The 21,359-nt window shown below is 42.1% G+C and overlaps 1 protein-coding gene across 6 annotated transcripts in view; it reads right to left on the bottom strand.

The window, feature by feature from the left end:
• The window catches only part of HECW1 (HECT, C2 and WW domain containing E3 ubiquitin protein ligase 1), a 422,849-nt gene that overhangs the window by 38,364 nt on the left and 363,126 nt on the right, over nucleotides 1-21,359 (bottom strand). For all 6 annotated transcript variants that reach the window (XM_045494336.1, XM_045494331.1, XM_045494332.1 and 3 more), the window contains 4 exons: nucleotides 20,541-20,650; nucleotides 15,136-15,256; nucleotides 14,297-14,410; nucleotides 13,323-13,475 (listed from right to left, as the gene is read on the bottom strand). In XM_045494336.1, coding sequence (XP_045350292.1) covers nucleotides 13,323-13,475; nucleotides 14,297-14,410; nucleotides 15,136-15,256; nucleotides 20,541-20,650 — 498 coding nt within the window. The remainder of the gene's footprint in view (nucleotides 1-13,322; nucleotides 13,476-14,296; nucleotides 14,411-15,135; nucleotides 15,257-20,540; nucleotides 20,651-21,359) is intronic.

Below are 21,359 nucleotides of genomic sequence, written 5' to 3' on the forward strand. Positions count from 1 at the left end.
CACACAGTGTACATTTCTATGCTTTACCAGATATCATTGCCTTCGTTTTTAGGTTTTTATGTTTTCTAACTTCTCACACTTTGGTAAATTGAGTGAAAATCTGTTGTTTCTGCCTGTGGTGATTTCATTACTCTGTGTGAAAACTGCAGGAACTTCTAGCTTTCTTCTTTCCATGTCTCTGAGGGCTCATGAAGCTGCCAGCATCTACGGCAGTGTTTCTTCAAGCGTGGCGACCCTTCTGTTGGCATCAGACTCCCTGGGGTGCTTGTTAAAATATGGGTGCCTGGAGATGAGACTCTGTGGATGGGTTCTGGAAATCTGCATTTAAAACAAGTTCTGCAGTTGCCAACTAAAGAGAACCATGGACTTCATATCCCTCGTCCTTTTATTTATTTATTTTTAAATGGGAAAAAAAAGGTCTGAAAGTAAGAAGTGAAGTTTTGCTTTAGTTATCAGCCATTGTGCTTTCAGCACAGACATCAGAGAAGGGATGGGGTATAAAGCCCTGTCTCTTCTCAAAGCAGAGGGTACAAAGTGACCTGCTTGGCCTCCCCTCAGCCCACTTACCTGCAGCCACACACATCTGTCTGTGCCACCTGCCACCCCGATAAATAGGAAGGTTCTTCTTTTTGCCAAAGCTAATCCCCTTTACACATTACCAACCTCACATGTGCATCTGCAGCCTACACTAGTCAGTTCTTTCCCTCTGTCCAGGAAGTGGGAGCTGTCCCGGGTTCAAAGATTCTCTCTTCACCAGTGTGACAGTGTCTTTCCTCCTGTCCCTTCAGGGCTCTTGTCCCATCAATTTTCTGCTCTCTCTTAGAAGTCAAGTCTTTGCCTCTTTTCTTACATCATCTCCTTACATGCTTCTAGCTGCTGCACACAGCTAGGCTCCCAGAAAGAGCCACTTTTCAGGGCCATTGATTGCTAAAATAATTTTTTAATAGAAGTATAATTAATATACACTATCCTACTAGCTTCAGGGGTACATCATTACAAATTTATACATTACAAGATGCTTACCACGGAAGTCTAGTTATCATCTGTCCACCATACCAAGTTATGACAATGTTACTGATTCTATTCTCTATGCTGGACATTACATCCCCATAACTTACAGAAGCAGAACTCCCTTTGGAAAGTGAACACACCTTGCAAACATAAGGGGCAAATGCAACAACAATAACATCCCTGCTATGGAGCTGTTCTGGAACAAGTGTTAGGAAAGTGAGGTTTTGATTCTTTGCAGTTCCTAGTCCTCCCAGAGGGGTGACATTTCCTTGTTCCTTGTTCCGTGCCACGCCCACCATTGTTTCATTCCCTGTTTGGTGCGCATTCCTGCTAGCTGAGTTCAGCGTTTGGCCCCAAGCTAGTCTCCCATTTCCACAGCTAATAGTGGGCTGCACTTGGCCCTGGCATCTCCACAGGTGGTTTTGTCTGTAATTGCTCCCTCCTGGTCTAGAGGAAGACTGGGGCATGGTATTGGGCCCTCCTGTGCAGCTGTAGGCCTGCTAGAAGGGACAGGGTAGCCCGTGGTGTAGATGACAGCACTCAGCCTAAGAGAACCGGCTGCCTGCAGCCCTCCCAAGGGACTCCACTGGTATTCTGATCCTCGAGAGGCATGTCCTCTAATCTTTGCCCCTGGGTCCATGTGGCAATGGTTGTGGAAGCAAATGATTACAGTAGGTGGGAGGCTCCCTTCTGGATGGGTGAGAAGGAAGCAGAGAGAGCATGGAGTTAGGGGCCTGACTGCACCGAGGTTCTTGCCTGGTCCCCACTCAGAGGCTGAGTCATGCTGCTCAGGTAGCCAGAGATGTCTAATAGGTGACTTGTTCCAATGTTGACTGTGTTTTTATGACACTAAAATAGGCCTGCAGAAATATTCTTTATCCTGCAAAAATGTTGCTGCTCTGGTTCAGCCACAAGACACTTAATCTCTTCCGAACCCCTTTCCATATGGGAACATTAAAACAGTTGTTCTCAACCGGGAGACATCTGCCTCCCAGGAGACATTTGGTGATGTCTGGAGACATTTCTGGGTGTCACAACTGGGGGTGGTGATGGGGTGCGGGTGCAACTGTACCTAGTGAGCAGAGGCAAGGGACACTGTTAAACATTCTCCAGCACATGGGACAGTCCCTACAATAAAGAATTATCTGGCCCAAATGTCAATAGTGCTGAGGCTGAGAAATTGCGGATCAGATCGAAGGAAGCACTCTAGCTCTCTCTAGCACCTTCTCATGTCCCTGTAAAATGTGAAGGAAAGAAAAATAGCATCTACATTTAAATGCATATGGGGTGCCTATTACTTGCTCAGTACTTTTACAACCACCATGCAGAATAGGCACTGTTATCTCAAGTATGCTGAGATTCAGACAGGGTAAGACACCTGACCAGGCTCACACAGCAATGAAGAGCTGGAGTAGGAATTTATACCCGTGTTTGCCTGGCTCTGATGTCATCACCCTTGCTGAGTGGCACCCTGCCTTAGGAACTGGAGAGCTGCCTCCATGCCAGAAACCATGCTGGGTGCAAAGGGTAAACAAAGACAATGGGGGTGGGGGAGGCGGGGTTGCCTGATCCAGTTTCAGAACTATCACAGATCTTTACAATGCAAGGAGCCAGGGAGAGATGGAAAGAGAAATGCAGGCAGGAGGCACCCAGAGCAGTGTTTTTCAAACTCTTTTGAACAGACGCATAGAGATAGGGAAGGAGAAGGATTTGAGGGCGCAGGTAAGCAGCCACCCAGCTCCTGGAGGTGACAGGCTCTGCTTTCATTGTTCTGGATACTGGGATTGAACACGAATTCCATTGGCAAGCAAAGTTTCAGCTAAAAGTATTTGAACGCCTTTGTTTCTAAAAGAACTCAAGAGAAGATGAAGTTGTTTTTCAGAAGAAAGTTCCGGAGAGCAATAAGGAAGGAACCACAAAATATTTTACATGGGCTTTAAGGGCCAGTGAAACATGGACCCCTGTGACTGAAAGAAGAGGGACAGAGGAACATTAGGGAGTGGAAGGGAGTGGAGTGCAGCCCCGGGGAGATGAAGGGGGAGGACAAAGTAGGAGCTGGCCAGGGGAGTCTGATGGTGTCTTAAGGCCAGAGGTCTCAGAACTCGGGCTGTCCTGAGGATCTGAGGAAGCCGTACTTCATTCTGTAGACAGTGGGAATTAGTGAAGATTTTTGTGCCGAGTGACAGGGGGATGGGTGGCAGAATGAGGTGGAGAAAGGAGGAGACCAGGCTGGGAGAGGCAAGGTAGCACATGTACACATGGCACTTACAACATGCCCCAGGAGGCTCCCTGTGGGGCCGTCCCTGTGCCCAGCACCAAGTGCCCAGGAATGGGAGTGCACAGAGGAATTCATGCCTGAGATGTGCTTCCCTCCAATAATTAGCTAAGCCCTTTGTAGCAAATGGCATTTTAGCTATTAGGAATTTACTTTTTAAAAATTACACACATGTAATTTTTAGATAAATTTTTATTGTTGTTGGTTTTGTGTTCTCCTGGCTTGATTGGCTCTTCTCTCCTCACCTCATCTCCTGTGACTCACGTTGACTAAGACGTATCCTCCCGCATTTTTCATATAAATCCTATAATCACATACTAATTTATTTATATTTATATATCTGTGTTTATACACACATAGGTTTTGCATCAATGTTTCCCAATTTTGGATCATATTGTTCATACTTTTCTACCTCTTTCTTCTCTCTACATATCTTGAAGAAATCCCCCTTCATCATCTGGCAAGGTTCTATGTCAGCGCTTTGCTGCCTCATGTCACTGTACAATGTGGATCTGCTGGAATGAAGTTAACCAGTCCCTGAGGATGGACATTTAGGTTGCTTCTACATCGTGTCTTTGCAGAGGATGCAGAAATAAACACCCTTGTTGGTTTCATTAGGCAGCACAGGACAGCTGTTAAAAGTCTACATTCTAGAGCTGGACTGAGTTTGATTTCTGGCTCTGACACTTATTAGCTGTGTTACCTTGGGAAAGTATTAAACCTGAGTATCAGTTCCCTCATTTGTAAAATAGAAGATCATAATAAGATGTGTAACTCATGTAGAGCCTTTAAAAGATACCTGGTCCATAATAAGCACTTAATAAGTATTAGCTATTATAATTATTTTTTAAAGTTTAGTTATTTATTTTGAGAGAGAGAGTGAGCAGGGGAGGGGCAGAGAGAGAAGGAGAGAAAGGATCCCAAGCAGCTCACAGAGCAGAGCCTGATGCAGGACTTAAACTCAGAGTTGGATGCTTAATCGACTGAGCCACTCAGGTGCCCCAATATTAGCTATTATTATAGGAGTCCTCATAGTAGTGATTTTGTTTCTGTGAGATAGATTCATGGGCCAAAGGGCTATATTGGGTTTTACATTTTTAGTATATATCATTCGTTGCATTTTTAAAAATGTAATAATTCATGTTCCTACTGGTAATACATGAGAGTATCCTTTTACCCATATCCCTTTCCAAAAGCGATAATATAACTTCTTAATTTTTGCCAATTTGATAGTTATGAAGTGATAAATCTTTATTACTTTATTTTGCATTCCCATGGCCATAAAATTGAGTGAAATTGAAGTTCTTTGGCTTTTTGATTATTTGGAATTTTCTCTTCTCTGAACAGCTTTTTCATGGTCTCCTTTGATTTTTGTAGAATTGTCTTCCCTCTTCCTTTCAAGTTGTAAGATCTCTTTGAAATCCATACTATAAATTTTCAATCTCAAAATCAAAAGCTTGCCTTTTGACTTTATTTATGATATTTCTGTCATCAAAAGTATTTTAATTTTAAATATTCAAATATATCTTTTCTATTATAGATTCTAGGGTTTCAATAATGATTTTAAAAGTTTCTACCACTCAAGGTTTCTGAGTTTCTTTTATGTTTTTAATGTTTATGTTCTAGAATATCTAGAGGTTTGAATTACCGAGGTTTGAAGAAATTTTGTTACATTTTTTTTACATATGCTTTCAAATTAGAAATTGAACCTATTTTTGTTGTTGCACAGCTAATTGTATTGGCATCACTAACTAATGAATCCATTGTTTTCCAGCTGAATTGAAGTACATATATTAAATCCTCAGGTCTATTTCGGATAATGCAAGTGTTCAAAGTGAGCATTCTTTCTAATGGTTTTGAAACTTTTCCAGAAATTTCTCACAAGTTCTGAAGAAAGCTGGGTTAAGAGATGAACAAAATGGACACAGTCACAACTGGTCATGCACATCTGAATGGTGACTTCTATCTAAACTGATTTATGCCCCACAGCTACTCTAGGGCATTGTTGGGAGGGCTACTCAGATTCAGTCACAGATGAGAGCCGTGAAGCTCTTGGTCTAGGAAAGATCCTCGGGACTGCTGTTGGATGACTTGGGGCAAGGGAGTTCATCTGATCCTTGACTCAAATGAAAACTACACACTGACCTCTTCTGTAAGGAGGGGCCATGGGAGGTTGAAGGGCCAGGAGACATCCAATGGGATCTTGTGACATTGTGGTTTCTAACTACTAATTCAAGACTCTGCACATGTAGCAAGGGATATTTAAAGTGTGTTATCCAGGACTTCTTAAGTTCCATAAACCTCTACAATTATACTTAATACCCACTTGGCCAACCTCTAAACGTGTTCAAAGGAGCCTCCCTCCTCCCCCCAACCTCCCCTTGCTAAAGACCTGAAAGCAGAAGATTTTTACCACCCAAGTAGTGTCTGCTTGGAAAGGGAGAGAGGTCAGGGTAGAGGCAAAGGCTTTAGGAGATTTTCGCTTGAGAGGTCCTAGAATTTCTGGTTGTGACACTGATAATGTTAGATCTGTCACCATTACTGACATGAAATGACCACATGGATTCTAGTTGTTGCACGAAAACTGATTAAGCAGTGTCAAATTTGAAACCTGGCTTCTGAAAATTCTTCTTGTGCTGACGATTACGTAAAGAGTGACTCATACCACAGTAACTGCTTAAATGATGCATGATAATACTTAAAACAGAGTGTGTCTGACACTCCAGCATGTGGCCTCAAAATAGAGAAGGTGTTCACCTATTTCAATTGTTTAGACATCAATGCATCTTAGATTTGCTCTGGGAAAAGTGGCATTTAGAATCATTAAGACAGAAAAGAATTTCTAGTGGTAATTTCAGAGAGGACAACTGGTAGAATCTTTAATGACATTCAAAAATAAGCACTTGTTCTGAATCCCAAGTATTCTGAATTAAAAATTAAAATGAGATTGAAATTCTTATAGCAAAGGATTTTTAACTGAGGGTTACTCCATCCATCCATCCATCCATCCATCCATCCATCCATCCTTCTTGCCTTCCTTCCATCCTTCTTTCTTTGCTTCCTTCCACACATATTTATTGAGTGCCAAATTGTGATTAGGAAAACAGACCCTGGTCTTACAGGGCTTACATTCTAGGGGGAGAGGCAAACAATAATGAATTATAAGTATATAAGTTAAATATATAAATATGCTTTATTTCATATAGCAATAAATTCTGTCACTATAAAAAGCTGTTAAGTTGGAGAATTATAAATGGATGGGATATTTTAAATTGAGTGATCAGGCCCTTAGAGATGTTTAAGCTGAATGTGAATCTTTACTATTCAAGCATAATAATCTGAAAATATATGCATTTTCACCATTCATACTTTATAGTAGATACAAAAATAAGATTGGAGTTTTGCAAATTTATAGTTTTGTTGCTTCCACTCAAAAATATATGAGAATTTCTTACTTGATATTTTCTTATACATCATATTTGGCAAGTGGGAAATTTCATATACTTAAACCCCCATCATCTATAATCCGACATCAAGTGTTGCTCATTTGTTCATTATCCTTCTGAAATAACTTTCCATTACCACTGTTTCTGCCCTAGTTTATTTTCTTTTGAAAGAACTATTTCAACAGCCTCTTAAATGACACCCCATCACCCACTCCAATTCAACTACTTATAACCAGAGCTGACTTTCTAAGATACAGATCTGATCAAGACATTCCTCTAAAAATATTACATTGTCATCTTCATGATAAAATCTGAACTCCCTGGAATCCCAACAGAAGCCCTTTCCTACCAGACATAAGGATGCCTTTATATCCTCCTTATGTCTCATTTTGCATCCACACCAAACTGACGTGTTTGTTCACCCCTCCACCCCACTGTGAATGTTGGGACCTCTATCTGGAAGTCCCTTATTCCCACTCATTCTTAAAGCTCCTTATACCTAATACTAATTACCATACAATGTGATATGTGCATAATAAGGTATATATGGCAATTATCACTTTGTATTGTAATTTGCCTTATTAAGTATCTGCCTTTGCCTTAGTATGATGTTTAGAGCCTGATGCTGGAGCCAGGTTGCCTGGGTTCCAATCCCAACTTAGTTGATGACTATCTCTGTGACTTTGGTTATGTATGTACCTTATTTTCTTCATCTGTAAAATCAGGATACTCAGTATCTGGGTTATAGTACTGTTATACAAAAATGTCTAGAACATTGCCTGGCATGGTTAGTAAGCTTTCAATGGATGCTTTATTATTTAGTTTTATATTAATTTCTGTATCTCCAGGGACATAAAATCAGCATACAATAGAGATTAAAAGAATAAAAAGATCAGCATATGAACACCTCACTACATAATCATGATCAAAGAAGTAAGATATGGAATTTGTAGTATTAGTTTGAGATTTTTGTAGTCAAAGACACATACGGTAGATATACAGTTTAGCAAAAGGTAATAACTCTAGTGGATGGATTGAAAGTCCTGAATTGTAGAAGCTCTTCTGGTTATTTTTAATCCCTGCCTTACACCTTCATGGGTTTCCCACCATTCCTTGCCTTGCATGGTGACCTTGGGACAGGCTGCTATGGGCTACAAAATCTGGAGATCTCTTGCCTTCTGGTTTATGGTTGGTTTGGCTGATGGGACTGGAAGATGGAAGAAAGTGTCAAGATACTCTTTCCCAGCCAGTCTCTGCCTGACTCCTGTCTTTTGTGACCACAAGTCCCATGAGAGGACCAACGGGGCTTTAACTCCATCTGCTCTCTCTTGCTTGTCATGAGTGTTATCACTGCTGATTGACAGGATCCTTATCACCTTGGAAAGTCAGTGGTACAGATAAATAAAGAAACAGCAATTACAAGACATCCTTTTAGGGCTATGACAAAAACCTGGATTTTTTTTTCCAGTTTACTAATGTGTATATATAGATTCCTCACTGTATTTATTCATATTGGGATCTCTCGACACTTGACTAGAAACAAAGGGAAGCAAGTGGAATCCATATACCCCTCTGTATATACTTTGGATTTCCCTGGCTGTTTTCCAGTGTATGTGAAGCCCACAATTAGCAAGCAGGAGCCAGAGAATTTCAAGTGGCTGCAGTCAGGTGGGAGCTTGCAGGGAAGGCCCCTCTGCCCATCTCTTTGGGTAGTGCCTGGCATGCAAGTGACTGATGGAGGGGCCTTGAGCAGTGTGAGAAGAGACGGAGGCTTTCTGTCAGTAACAGGTAGAGTTTGGGCACCGAGCAGAGTGCAAAGCTCCCAGGGGACATGTGCATTTACTGCTGACATTGTAAGAGCTTTAAAGCCATAGATGATTTTAAAAAAAGTGTGACTTTTGAGCAACTAATTGCACATGGAAGGTATGAGCCCTCTATATAATATGGCCCTGGTACAAGGAAGGTGTGGCTTGTGGAACAATACTCATTTATGAAGCCAATCTTCAAAGACATGTTATTTCAAACACCTCAAAGTAGCAGGTGTGTGCTAAAATAAAATAAGATGGATCTGTCTCTGCTCCAATGGAGTTTACTTTCTAGGGGGGAATCACATAAAACAGAGTATGAGACACAGAAGAAGGCCAGAGAAAGATAAAGATTAGAATAACAAATGAGCAAAAAGTGACCAGTGCAAGGATGCCTCCTCCAGCCACACCTGAGCAACATTTCAAGCCTGGGTGATGTTTGAATCCTGCAAAGCTGACTAATTTTCTCACTTTTCATTTCTGGTGTATATAGTGAAAAGGAGGGCTGGGGGTGGGAGTCACTCCTCCTCCCTGGCAGACCCCTGCACAGGCCTGTTCTGCATCAGGAACAATTTCCAGCTTTACAAAGTCAAGGCTGTGACCGTGATGGGTCTCCTAATCTTTATGATCTGTTTTCTTAGGTGTGATGTATTGGTCACATCAAGAATCATCTTTCTAACTGCGCATGTGGGTAGTGGGATAAAATGTCCTGGGGACTAAGGAAGGAAGGAGAGCCTTGCACCTAGGTCTAAGATCAGCCACAGCTCTGCCCAAGGTTGGGGGGCAGGTGGCACCTGCTTGGGTCATCAGATTTGAGAACTCAGGATTCAGGTTTCCTCAGTGTTGTCAACCTCCTGGCTGCAAGGGTGACAGTGACAAAGCCTCGGGCGGGGGCCTCAGCACCCACTCACTGCCCACACATTGTGCAAGGCCTAGAGTGACGTCAAGGTGTGAGCCCTCCTTGGCGCCCCTCAGTATAAGGCCTGCCAAAGAGCTAACCTAGCACTTGAGGGTGCTCAGTTTTCTTTGTAAAACCATTTGCTACAAGACACAAGGATGGCTCGTAGGAAAATACCCCGAAGGGATAGCTGCAGCATCACCGTTTGGCGGAGATGCCCACGACCCAGTAAGGCTTCCCTCCCAAAGCTAAAGCAAGCTGTGCCCTAGTGCCTCAGGTTTGCTCAGCCACGGCCGTGACCGCCCAAAGGAAACCTGTTCCCTGCTCCCAGGACCCCCAATGTGAGGATGAGAAAAGAGTTTGACTCCATGTGAATTTCACCACACGATCTGGCGCCTGTGCTGGTTCTGCATCCTTTGTCTCCACCAGCCCAGGGCTAGAGGGACTGGAGGTTCAGAGCTTCAGCCTCACATCAGAGGAGAGGTCCCTGCTCACTTTATAACAATTTGCTGTGCAACGTGCAGCACCACAGGGAACTCATCTGAATGAGCTCTGTGTAGACTGCTAGCTGCTCAGAAAGCTACCTGCAATTTTGTTCCAAGCTAAACAGTAAATATCTTCAAGGAGACTGGGAACGTCCTCAGGCAGAAGTCCTCACATCCCTTCCTTTGGAGAGACGAGGTTAGCTAGCACCTCCAGGGCAGTCATTTTCGGGCCTTTGACCTTTCTGAAGGAGCCATCCAGAGAACTCTGTTACTGCCTGCAATATCCCCAAATAGCCAGTTTCCTTCCTCACTGCAGTGAAGTAACTCACACATGGATAGAGCATCTTTAGCGCCTCTGTGCCAGAGATGAGCAGAGGGCAACCAGCCAGATTGACAGCAGGGGCCGGGCAGTTGGCCAGCCACCTTATCCAGTGGCAGGTGACTGAGGCCACCCTCATGTAGCACATGAGCAGGTCACAAGTCCAGCAAGTCTTCTGTGCTTCTCATTAGACCTCCATCTGTAGCCTCACTCCCTGTTTGCACGAAAACATGCTCAACTGCAAGGTTTTCTTCAAAATGTTGAGTCCCCATAATGCCACCATAGAGCTGACCCCGTGACCCTGTGCCACCATCCAAATGCAGCTCCCTTGGTCATCTCAACGCTGTTACTTCCTTGATGACCTCAGTTCTGTTCACTGAATCATATGTTCTGGAGCCTTGGAGCCCTGGAGTCCCCCTTCTATTGCCTACACACCCCCTCTGCTTCCACCCCTCCAGCCCTCCTCTCCCTGCCCCAGCAGGTCTCCCCTGAGCACCTCCTGTTCCACCAGGCTGCTCCTTCTGTTGTCACTCTCATCCTAGGCGCGCAGCTCTCTGCCCACTCCTTCTTAGCTTTTTCAGGGACCCGCGACTCTGCCCACACCTGGCACATCCATGTTGTCCACTTCACCGCGGTCCTCTGCTCTGCTGGCCCTCCACCCAAGCTCTGCGGGCTGTCACCTCCTCTCACAGCTAAGTCACTCGGCTGTCTTCCAAACCTCAATTTCTAGCCCAGATGCTCTCCTGCCAACCAGGGCTCTAGTTCCAGTTACATAATACATCAGTCTTTATAACAGAAACTGCAAACTACCTGTAAAAGAGTGAATTCCTCATCTTTCCTCTAAATATTGTTTACTTCACATAACTCCTGTTACAGCTAGCAGTATCAGCCCACCCAACCGGGAACTCCAGACACATGCTATACTTCTCTCTCTCTCTCTCTCTCTCTCTCTCACCTCTACATTCTGTCCGTGAACAAACTAGCTCCATCTCTTCTCCCTCCAGGATGTCCCTGAAGTCAGTCCCTTCCTTTTTCAGATGCTGCCTCTGCCTGAGTTTGAACCTCTATTTCTCCCCTTGACTCATCAACAGCTTTATAGCTAGCCTTGCTCTTTCCAGCCTTACCTCCTCAAATGTGTCTCCATGCTATAGCAAGATTTGTTTTTCAAAACCACAAATCCAGTGACAACATTCTCCATACAGGGTCATCTGCCTCACCCTTCCGTCCCCAGCCTCACCTCCCACCACAACCCCGAGGTCATTCTCTGCTCTGATCTGTCTTCACTGCTTGCTGAAGGCTCCGTTCCCTTTCACGCTTTTCAATTCTTACTTCCCATTTTGGTTTCTGCGAAGGTCTTCTCTCCCTTTCTCTGCTGAGTCTCCTGTTCAACTGTTCCTTAAGACTTAGTGCAATTAATCATCCCCTTTTTTTATAAGATATACTGGGTTCACTCCCCACTCCCCACCCCCTACCTTGGGTGAAGTGAGACATTTCTTCCTGTGATTCAGCACAGTTCTCGGGCTTATATATGCACCCCAGACTTAACACACACAAATGCACATGCACGTTAAGTAGGTATAACCTGGCATTTAGGACACTGTAGCGTAGCTGTTGGTCTACTCCTGTGCTTCTCCCACTCTCACTCCACAATTTCATCTTTATATCATCCTGACACATAGTACATACTTGGTTTATAATTGCTAAATTCATGAAGCATCCCCACAATACCTTAGCATAGTCATATGTGGTATCATATTTGATGAAAATATTTATTGATTGCTCATTCTCATTCATGACTTCTATGGCACCATCTTAAATCTCATGCTCACAGTATAATCTGTGTATGTAGGTACTCTTGTGCCATGGGCACTACAGCACTCTCTACTGTTGGAATGAACCCCGCCTGATATGACCTAAGTCAGAGCTGGCATTCAATTGTCAGGGTCATAAGTCCCTTTAAGGGCCACTTGCCTGCTCCACCGGCCCTGTCTCTGTGTTTCTGCCTCACAGACTTCAACATCCACTCATTGAGAAATTACAGGAAAAGGAGCAACAAAGGGCAACCTTTGGTTCTTCCCTTATGTCAAACAGTTGATGTAGACACAATGCTGCCTCAGCTCAAGAACTTCAGAGCTCAGAGTTTTTGGAGAGAGAGGACGTGCACAATAGCTGGAAGCTTCAGCAGAGGTGGGTTATTCGGATGCTGTAAACCAAAATGCGGGGATCAGGGCTCTGAGCCCAGGAGGCCACGTATCACCCCAGGAGTTCCCTTTGCCATTAGCTGCTGCAACACATGATAAACAAGCAATGCCAGATAAGAACCCACATCTGCAGTTTCCAGGACTCATTTCCCTCTTAGCAGCAGGAGCACCTGCAGTGAGAGTGGGGGTAATTTTCAATCCAGGTGTGGTGGTGCCACAGCAGGAAAAAGCTTGCAACCTAGATGATGTCCTATGTGGCTTTTTGGAGACTTCTAATACCCATATCTGAGGTATCTCACCCACAGAATTGCATTGTACTGACTGATGCTTATCTTCTTACACATCTAAGTGGTAATATGCCACAATAAAAGAGAACAAAAGAGAGATTGGATTTTCAAGTCAGGAGGATGCTCAGAGAGCACCTGGCCCAACAGCCTTATTTCCCAGTAAGATGCAGAAGCTGATGTCCACAGTGCTAAAACCTCTGGTCCAAAGTAAAAAGAATTCAAACCCACAAATACCTCTAAGAAGCCTCCACCGAGGACTAATGGTTTTAGTAGAGTTTTAAATATTTAGTAAAAATTTCAACATTCAACTGTGTCTACTTACCTTAGGGTTTCCTCAGAAGGCAATTACTGGATTTTACATCAATTTGCAATTGATAGTAAATTTGCAGTGTCTTTAGTAATTTATTTCATGTTCTGGGTGAAAAGTAACAGTCTTCCTTCTAGGGCTTTGCTGTTCACTCTCATCACCCCTCATAAGATCTGGCCCTCTGCTCTAAACAAGAAATAGTGCTGCTCAAGAAATACAATCCTACTGACTCCTGACCAGGAAAGACCAGAACTTACAAGCACAGAAAGCCAGCCTTCCAGATCTTACCATTCAAGATGGTTTTCCACAAACGCCGACATGGGGCTGATCTGCACCGTGTAGGTATCATTTGCAGAGTACTCAAAGAGTCCGTAGTAAGGGTTGAAGAGCTCCTGAGACAAAAGGAAGAAGAACTCTCGCGAAGGACCACTGTAGTCCAGACTGCAAAGGAAGCAGAGGCCCGGGAAGTTCGTTACATGCGGGAGGTGGGGGCCTGTTTCTATCCAGGTTCTAGTGTGTTCTTTCAGACTCAGTGCAGGGAAAGCAGAGAGCAGCCTCTGTTCTTTACAGTGGATCCTTGCAGAAGCATAACTTGTTGTAGAAAGTGAGGATGCAGTAATTGGTAGGGATGTTGCTTACTAGACGTCCATGAATAAACCCTTAGGGCAGTATTTCTTAACCTTTTTTTCAATCATATAACACCTATTGTATAAACCACACAGCTGGTCCATTAAAAAGAAGGACTTTGTTGTGAGAGGCATAAAAGAATTTCCCGTGATAGTGCATGTGTATGAACTGAAAGAACTTCCCAGTTTGTTTTGATATACCCTCCTAGGTAGGCTGATCCTCCACTGTTGAAATGGTTTTCTATGAAATCACTGAAATGCTATGAAAAATTTGGTATGTAGTGGTATATGAGTGTTCTAGGAGGAGGAGCTCTGTGATCAGATATTCAGAAGTGTATGCCACCTGAAAAAGTGAAGATCCAACAGCTTAAGTCTGTATTTTTGGCTCATGCACAGTATGAGGGTATAACCTCAGACTCTAGCACATGTCAATAATCTTAGGCTTTTGAAGAACATGAAATCTAAAGCTTGGCAATACCTGGAGAGAGAAAGACCTCCTGAAAGGACATGATCAGAATCACCTTGGGGCAAAGCTAAGAGCCATCCTGCTCTTTCCTGAGCAAAATAACCAAGATATGGTGGCTCTGGCCTGCCCACATTGAGTGAGGTGTCTGCATAAAACTGCTGGTGCCTCACCCCTCCTCTCCAACAAAGGTAACGTAGAGTTTGTTTCGCTGAAGCTCCTTCCGGGAATAGGCCATCACCTGATTGAAGGTTCCTTCTAACAAGTGGTCCCGACGAATGATGAGCCTGGGAAGAAGAAGCCATGTGGGCGGTGAGTGGTGGCTCCAAGCTCTGATGTTGGAGGGTGTTCTAGGTGAGCTATGGGTGCCCTGCCTCTCCAACAAGGTGCAGATTCCATCAGTTCAGCAATGGACTTATTTTAATGCTCTTTGCAAAACATTGGGAGCACAAGGACAACATGTACACTTTTATAATTGGATATATTCCATCATACTGGACTACTTTTAGGATTCTTTTTGATGAATTCCAAAAAGAATCTCTTAAGTTGGATACCTCAGTTTAGACTCATATTTTAAAGATAAAAATAATAAACCTAGAGGGGAAAAATACAACTATTCACTTAGACCCCAATTACAAAGCTATAGAATCCATGGATTTGATCAATGAGTTAAATTTGTCCCCAAAATAAGTAAAAGGAAATATACATTATTTTATTCTGTTCAAGATTCTTTGTTTTCTGAAAAGGTTTATCATTAATTTTATATATATGTCTTTGCCTGAAATCTGATTTTTCTCTCCCTCCTTCTCTTCTCTTTCCTTTCTTTCTGCTTCTCTTCCAATTTAACTTCCTTTCTTCTTTCTTCCCAACTTTTTTCTTTCCTCCTTTACATGAACATAAATATTACCACACCACGGAATCCAATCTCCAAAAAGTATCACAAAGGTTATGGGGGAGAAAAGGATAGAAAAATCTAGCTTCTGAATTCAGGAATAAGCACGGGAGCACTCACTTAATTTTCCCTGGACCCTGACCAAATCCTTTGGCTTCCAGTTTTCGGTAGAAATTGCGGAGCTTGGCCTCGAAGTCTCTCCGGTAGGGTGAAGGGGCTCTTGCACTGGCTCTCTGTAAACCTGCAGAGAGAAGCACATGGTCTGAAGGCCATCACTGATACATGAAGCAATGTTAGAAGAAGGGCCAACCAGAGGCACATTCCTATGTCTTCATATTTTTCTTCTCAAAGAAGTTTCCCTTGATTTCCATTACTCTTTCAGTTACTTTTATAATAAATGGAAAAAATATTAATAAAGAGATAAAGGAATTCTGATGACAATAAACATTTAAGTCTTGCACTCCATTTCAAGTTGTATTTCTCTTAAAAATATCTTGATTAGCATATCTATTGGCTTAATTGTACTTAAATAATCTAAAACAACATAAATCAGACTAGTCTCAATTTTTCTTGTAAGTTTCTATACTATAAGAAGTGATTGTAACTACGATGAGGCAAGTCAGACTGTAATACGTATGTATGTCATACTTCTCTAACTATATTGATCCTAAATTAAACATAGGTGTCCAGTAGGGCCCAGAGCATTTAGGAATTTGAATTAGATTACCTTGCATCATAGAAGAAACGTTTATAATAATAATAATAATGATAATGATAACAACAACAGCAACAACAATAAGTCATTCACTCTATATAGAAGAGAGTTTTTATATCATTCAGGATCTTTGTAAATGTTTTATTATCTTTATACACTTTTTAATGAAAATAAGGAGTGGAAAAAATAACATTCTTTTCCAAGTTTTACAGATGGATAGAAATACAGCTTGCCCCTTCAATAACAAATAAATAGTTATATTTAATAGTTATTACTTATAAACAGGTATTATTTATTAGTTATATTGTTAATATAATATTAATAGTCATATAATTGTATATTATTATATATAATCATGTATTATATATAATAATATATAATTACAATGTATGTTATAATTATATATAATTATATAATTAATAGTTATATTATTAACAACTATTTATTAGTTATTGAAGCCCCTTTAATTACTACTTATTACATTCCAGGTATTGAATTTATATTCTAAAGAAGACTGATACCAACAAACTCACAGGAATGAGAATATAATTACAAGTTGAGATGATTGCTGCTCATGAAGGAATGGAACTCAGTTCTTTGAGATCATGTTCTTTGAGAACTTGCCCTCTGGCCAAGTTCAGGAAGGCTTTCCTAAGAAATAGCTGAAGAACAAGTAAGCATGAATTAGACTAAACTAGTTAGGAAAGGCCTCTATTGAACTAAGACAAGAGATGAGCTGGGAGAGGAGCAATCTAGGTAGAGGATCAGCATGTGCAAAGGTACTGCAGCAGAATGGAAAGTGGTGCTCCAGTTTATCTGGACCACAGGGTATAAGGACCAGAGTGATGCAACACAAGTGTTGAGAGGTGGGCAGGAGATGATCAAACAGGATAAAGTCTACTTTGTTAAACAGTTTTGTTTAATGCTAAGCACAATAGGCAGCCATTGCATGAGGGCTGACATGATGAGACTAGAGTTATGAAAGCATCAGTCTATCTGAAGTAGAGGCAAAAATAAATGAGAGGGATAAGGTGGATTTAGAGAGCTTAAATTGGACTAAGGTGGTGTCAGTGGAGGTGAGAAGTAGACAGAGTGGAGGTGTGTTTAGGAGGCAATGAACTGGACATAGGTAGTGAGGGAGAGGTAGGCTTCAGATTTTGTAATTGAAGGGACTGCAGTGACAGTCATTGAGAGGGGAACAATGGAAGAAGAACAGATCTGTAGGGGAGATAATGAGCTTGGTCTTTGATGGCATTATCTTTGAATGGATGATTGGAAAGAGATATAGGTTGAGAGAGAAGAGAAGAAACCTGGGACTGAGTCTTGAGCATGGTAGGAAGTGAAGGATGAGTTTGAAAAGGTGGCCAAAGTAGTAGATGAAATGCATACAGTAGTGTCACAGAAACTAACTGAAGAGGTGACTTAGGAGGGAGAGCAGTCAATAATGTCAAATGTGGCTTAGTGTTAAATGTGAGAATTACCCAGTGAACTGTGTGCCCAGATGTCATGGTGACCTTAGTGAAGACACCTCCTCTAATGCACAGGTGTGGAGCAGAAGGAGAGGCAGGCTTTGCAAGCTTGTAGGATTGGTAGCAGGCATTTGAGAAAATGTTTATCTAATGGCTTCAATTTTCTCAGTGAAGGGAGAAGGGACATATTTGCTAGGAGAGACACAGAGGGTTGGAGGTTTGAGGGGAGCATAAACACTTGAGATTGCAGTGGAGAAGTTTACAAAGGAAATGTGGCAGAGTTTTCTTTTGGGTGTTCAAGGTCCATGTGAAGTGAGAGATGACTAACTGATAATTTATAATCTGCCCTGTCAGGTGAATTTGATCAAGAACGCCTGAGCACAGATGTAGAAGATGCAGATAGTACACTTGTCTAGGGGCACAGTTCTGCAAAAAAAAAAAAAAAAAAAAAAAAAAAAAAAAAAAGAGGGGACCGTGGAATTTATATCACTGGCAGAGATGTTACTGAAATAATGAACCATGGAATCTATGCCAGATAAGGGAAGGACAGAAGGGAGGGGAGAGGTGTGCATGAACTAGAGGTCCTGATGAAGGCAAAGGACAGTAACGGGGACAGCAGTTGAATAAGTGTGTTGGACGGGAACAAGATGCTTGAGTCAGTGATTTTAGAGATGACAACAAGGGTGGGAAGGTGACTGTGGGAACAAGTGGTTGTGGTGGGGAAGGGGAAGGTCATTCCAGACCAGAGTTCCAGAAACCAGAAGGCCAGGGAAATGAATGGGTATCCTTGTGGATGTTGAAGTCATTCAGGATGATGGAAGGACTCAGCGAAGGAGAGGGAGACTATGAGACAGGTACCATAATCTTTGGGAATAAGAAAAAGGCTGGTAGATGACAGCAACTGGGGGTGGGGGGAGAGACACCTGAATGGTACAAGCAGGGAAACATGAAGGGCACCAGCCCCACCTTTGGGCTCCCCAGCAACTGAAGTGTGAGGGAACCAACAGCCACCACTTGAAAAGATGTATCCTCAGTGAAATGCCAGGTTTCAGGCTACAGGTAGAACTAGAATACAAGTCTGTAGGTGCAAGTATCATTTTCTGTCCAGTAGATTACAGTATATTTTATAATATGATTTTTATGCTTCTGGTATTACCACTGCCCATGATGTATTTTTCTAATCATTCATGCTTTACAAAGTACTTTGGCATAAATATCTATGATTTGCTATCTCCATAGCACCCAGATAAATTTCATGAAAGTCTAGAAAAATGAGAATTACAAAATTTAACATCAAAATTTTTGGATTGCATAATCTAGAACCTCATGATCAGAGCTAGGATAATAAAGAATTAAAATGAATTGAATGATTGTTTGGATTCATGGTATTAGTAATTCCTCATTAGGAAACTTGATTCCTTTTATAAAAGTCATACAAGTAATTCTCATTTAGCAAATAACTCTTTATTCTCTATTATTTTTCTATTTGTAATATGGTATCTCCCCCATGCAATGATGTTAAAAGCATACTGTAGTGTCAAATGTTTCAACCAAAGTGCAGATACTTTATCAGGCTGGAACAATCTCTATAAGAAAATGGCAGATCATCATGCAGATGATGGTCCCCGCAAATGGAAGGCTCTGCTTCCCAAAAGTAAGTCATCCTGTGTGCATGGGAACATTTGACTGTCCTGATGCTGGCTCTGGAAAAGCTCTTTGTCCTCCTTTTCCCAGGCCATGGCATCTCAATTATGTTGTATGTCAGAGGCAGCACACATTGGGCATTTCCTCAGCAATGTCATTGGTGCACTGGTTTGGAGGAAATGACAAGGAGACACTGACTTAGAAACAGATTTTAGCAATTAATAAACTCTAAGAGACATTTCTGAGTGACATGAGTTGGAAGAGGCAAACTAAAAGATATTCTAGTTTTAGAAACCTATGGCAGTACTGAGTGATGCTGAGTGAGACATCCCTTCTGAGGGACTGAGCACACTGCTAAATTCTGTATTTCTTGTGAATTTCTCCACTGGTTTCAAAAGCCAAGCTCAGATTCTGACTCTAGAAGTTGTGAGATAGGAATCTACTAGGTTTTTTTTTCTTTTCTTTCTTTCTTTCTTTTTTTTTTTTTGAGAGAGAGACAGAGAAAAAGAAGGAGAGAGAATGTGCATGTGTAGGTGCAGGTTAGAAGGAGAAGGACAGAGAGAATCTCAAGCAGGCTTCATGCCCAGTGAGGAGCTCGATGTGGGGCTTGATCTTATGACTGTGAGGTCATGACCTGAGCCCAAATCAAGAGTTAGATGCATAACCAACCTTGCCACCCAGGTGCCCCCCTTACTAGATTTTTGAAACTAAATCCCTTTACATTTATCTATATATCTATATCCCTATACTTTTAAAGTTATGAAAAGAAATTTGGGTTTATCCTCAAGACTTAGAACAAGGTGGTATTGCAATCAAACAAGTGAGGAAAAACTTTCCAGTGTCTGGATCCCATTTGGGAGTATGAATTTGACTTACACTAATTATCTGGATGAACCCAGGAACAAAAGCTTCTTTATTTTCACTAAACAGTTCAGTATACATTTCCTCATTTGGAACAGAAATGACCTATAACGAATTTCTGTGATATGGGTAAATTAATCCTAATACATAAAGAAAACTGTAGGGGAACAGTTTCACATGTAAGAAAACTCTTTGACAGACAGCTTCGTGGGTACATAATGGTGGTCCCTAGTAACCATATCACCTAGTAATTCCTTTACACGTTAACACAAAGTTACTAAAATTGGTATCTAATAATATTCAGAGTCATAAGGCAGAATGTTTCAGAAAGGGCTCTTCCCTTCTAAGTGCTTGCAGAGTACCTTTGGAATGTAATAGTAATTTAGAACAGGGGTCAGCAGACTTTTTCTGTGAAGGGCCAGATAGTAAATATTTTAGGCTTTCGTGGCCATCTGGTCTCATTGCTACCACTCAGCTCTGCTGTTGTAGTATGAAAGTTGTTATAGAAAATACATAAATAAATAGGTGTGGCTGGGGTCCAATTAAATTCTATTTATAGACACTGAAATTTGAATTTCATATAATTTTCACATGTCATGAAACACTGTTTTTGTAAAAACATTTTCAAATTATTTAAAAATGTAGAATGCATTGTAGCTTGGGGGCATTACAAAAACAGCCAGCAATTTGTCAACACCCAATGTGACAGTGTGCTTTCAATCAGAAAATTGAAAGGGAGGAAGGGAGAGAGGATGTATATATAATCACCTTTTTTCCTCTTCATCTGGAAACACAGATGTCTCTACAGGATACAGAATGCCAAATATTCAAGTTACCTGGGGAGTTCTGAGGTGAGGAACAGGGTGAACAGCGGGGAGAGAAGCTGTACCCGGGATGAAAGGCAGTCTGCAGTGGGACGTAGGACATAATCTCTTCTTCAAAGAGACTGCACAGTGAGAAAAGAAGAAGGAGAAAGAGAAGGAAATGGTAAAGGAGAAGGAGGAGAAGGAGGAAGAGCAGGGGGAAGAAGAAGAAGAAGAAGAAGAAGAAGAAGAAGAAGAAGAAGGGGAGGAGGAGGAAGAAGGAGGGGGGAGGAGGAGGGGAAGGAGGAGGAAGGAGAAGGGGGAGGAGGAGGAAGGAGGAGGGGGGAGGAGGAGGAAGGAGGAGGGGGAGGAGGAGGAAGGAGGAGGGGGAGGAGGAGGAAGGAGGAGGAGGAGGAGAAGGAGGAGAAGGGAGAGGAGGAGGAGGGGGAAGAGGAAGGAAGGGAAAAAGGGGAGGAGGGGGAGGAAGGAGGAAGGGGAGGAAGGGGTGGAGGAGGAAAAGAAGAGGGAGAGGAGGAGAGGGAGGAGGAAGGGGGAAGAAACAAAGGGGGGAAGAAGAAGAAGAGGGAGGAAGGGGAGGGAGAAGAAGAGGGGGAGAAGAGGAAGAAAAAGAAAGAAAGAAAAGAAAGGAAGGAAAAAAGTTAGTTTTCTGTCCATGAGTGTTCACGAATTGGGGTGATAGTGGTTACAGTTCTCACAAGGCAACAAAAGCACTTAGGTTCACTTAGATAGGCAAAGCCAGTATGCAAATTCTCAGAGTTATTTTATACTCTAATTAATCCTACAAAAATAAATTCTCCATCAAGTACTGTACACAGTTCTTGATACCCCAGT

Source organism: Leopardus geoffroyi, chromosome A2 (assembly GCF_018350155.1).
Source record: "Leopardus geoffroyi isolate Oge1 chromosome A2, O.geoffroyi_Oge1_pat1.0, whole genome shotgun sequence".
Lineage (NCBI taxonomy): Eukaryota > Metazoa > Chordata > Mammalia > Carnivora > Felidae > Leopardus > Leopardus geoffroyi.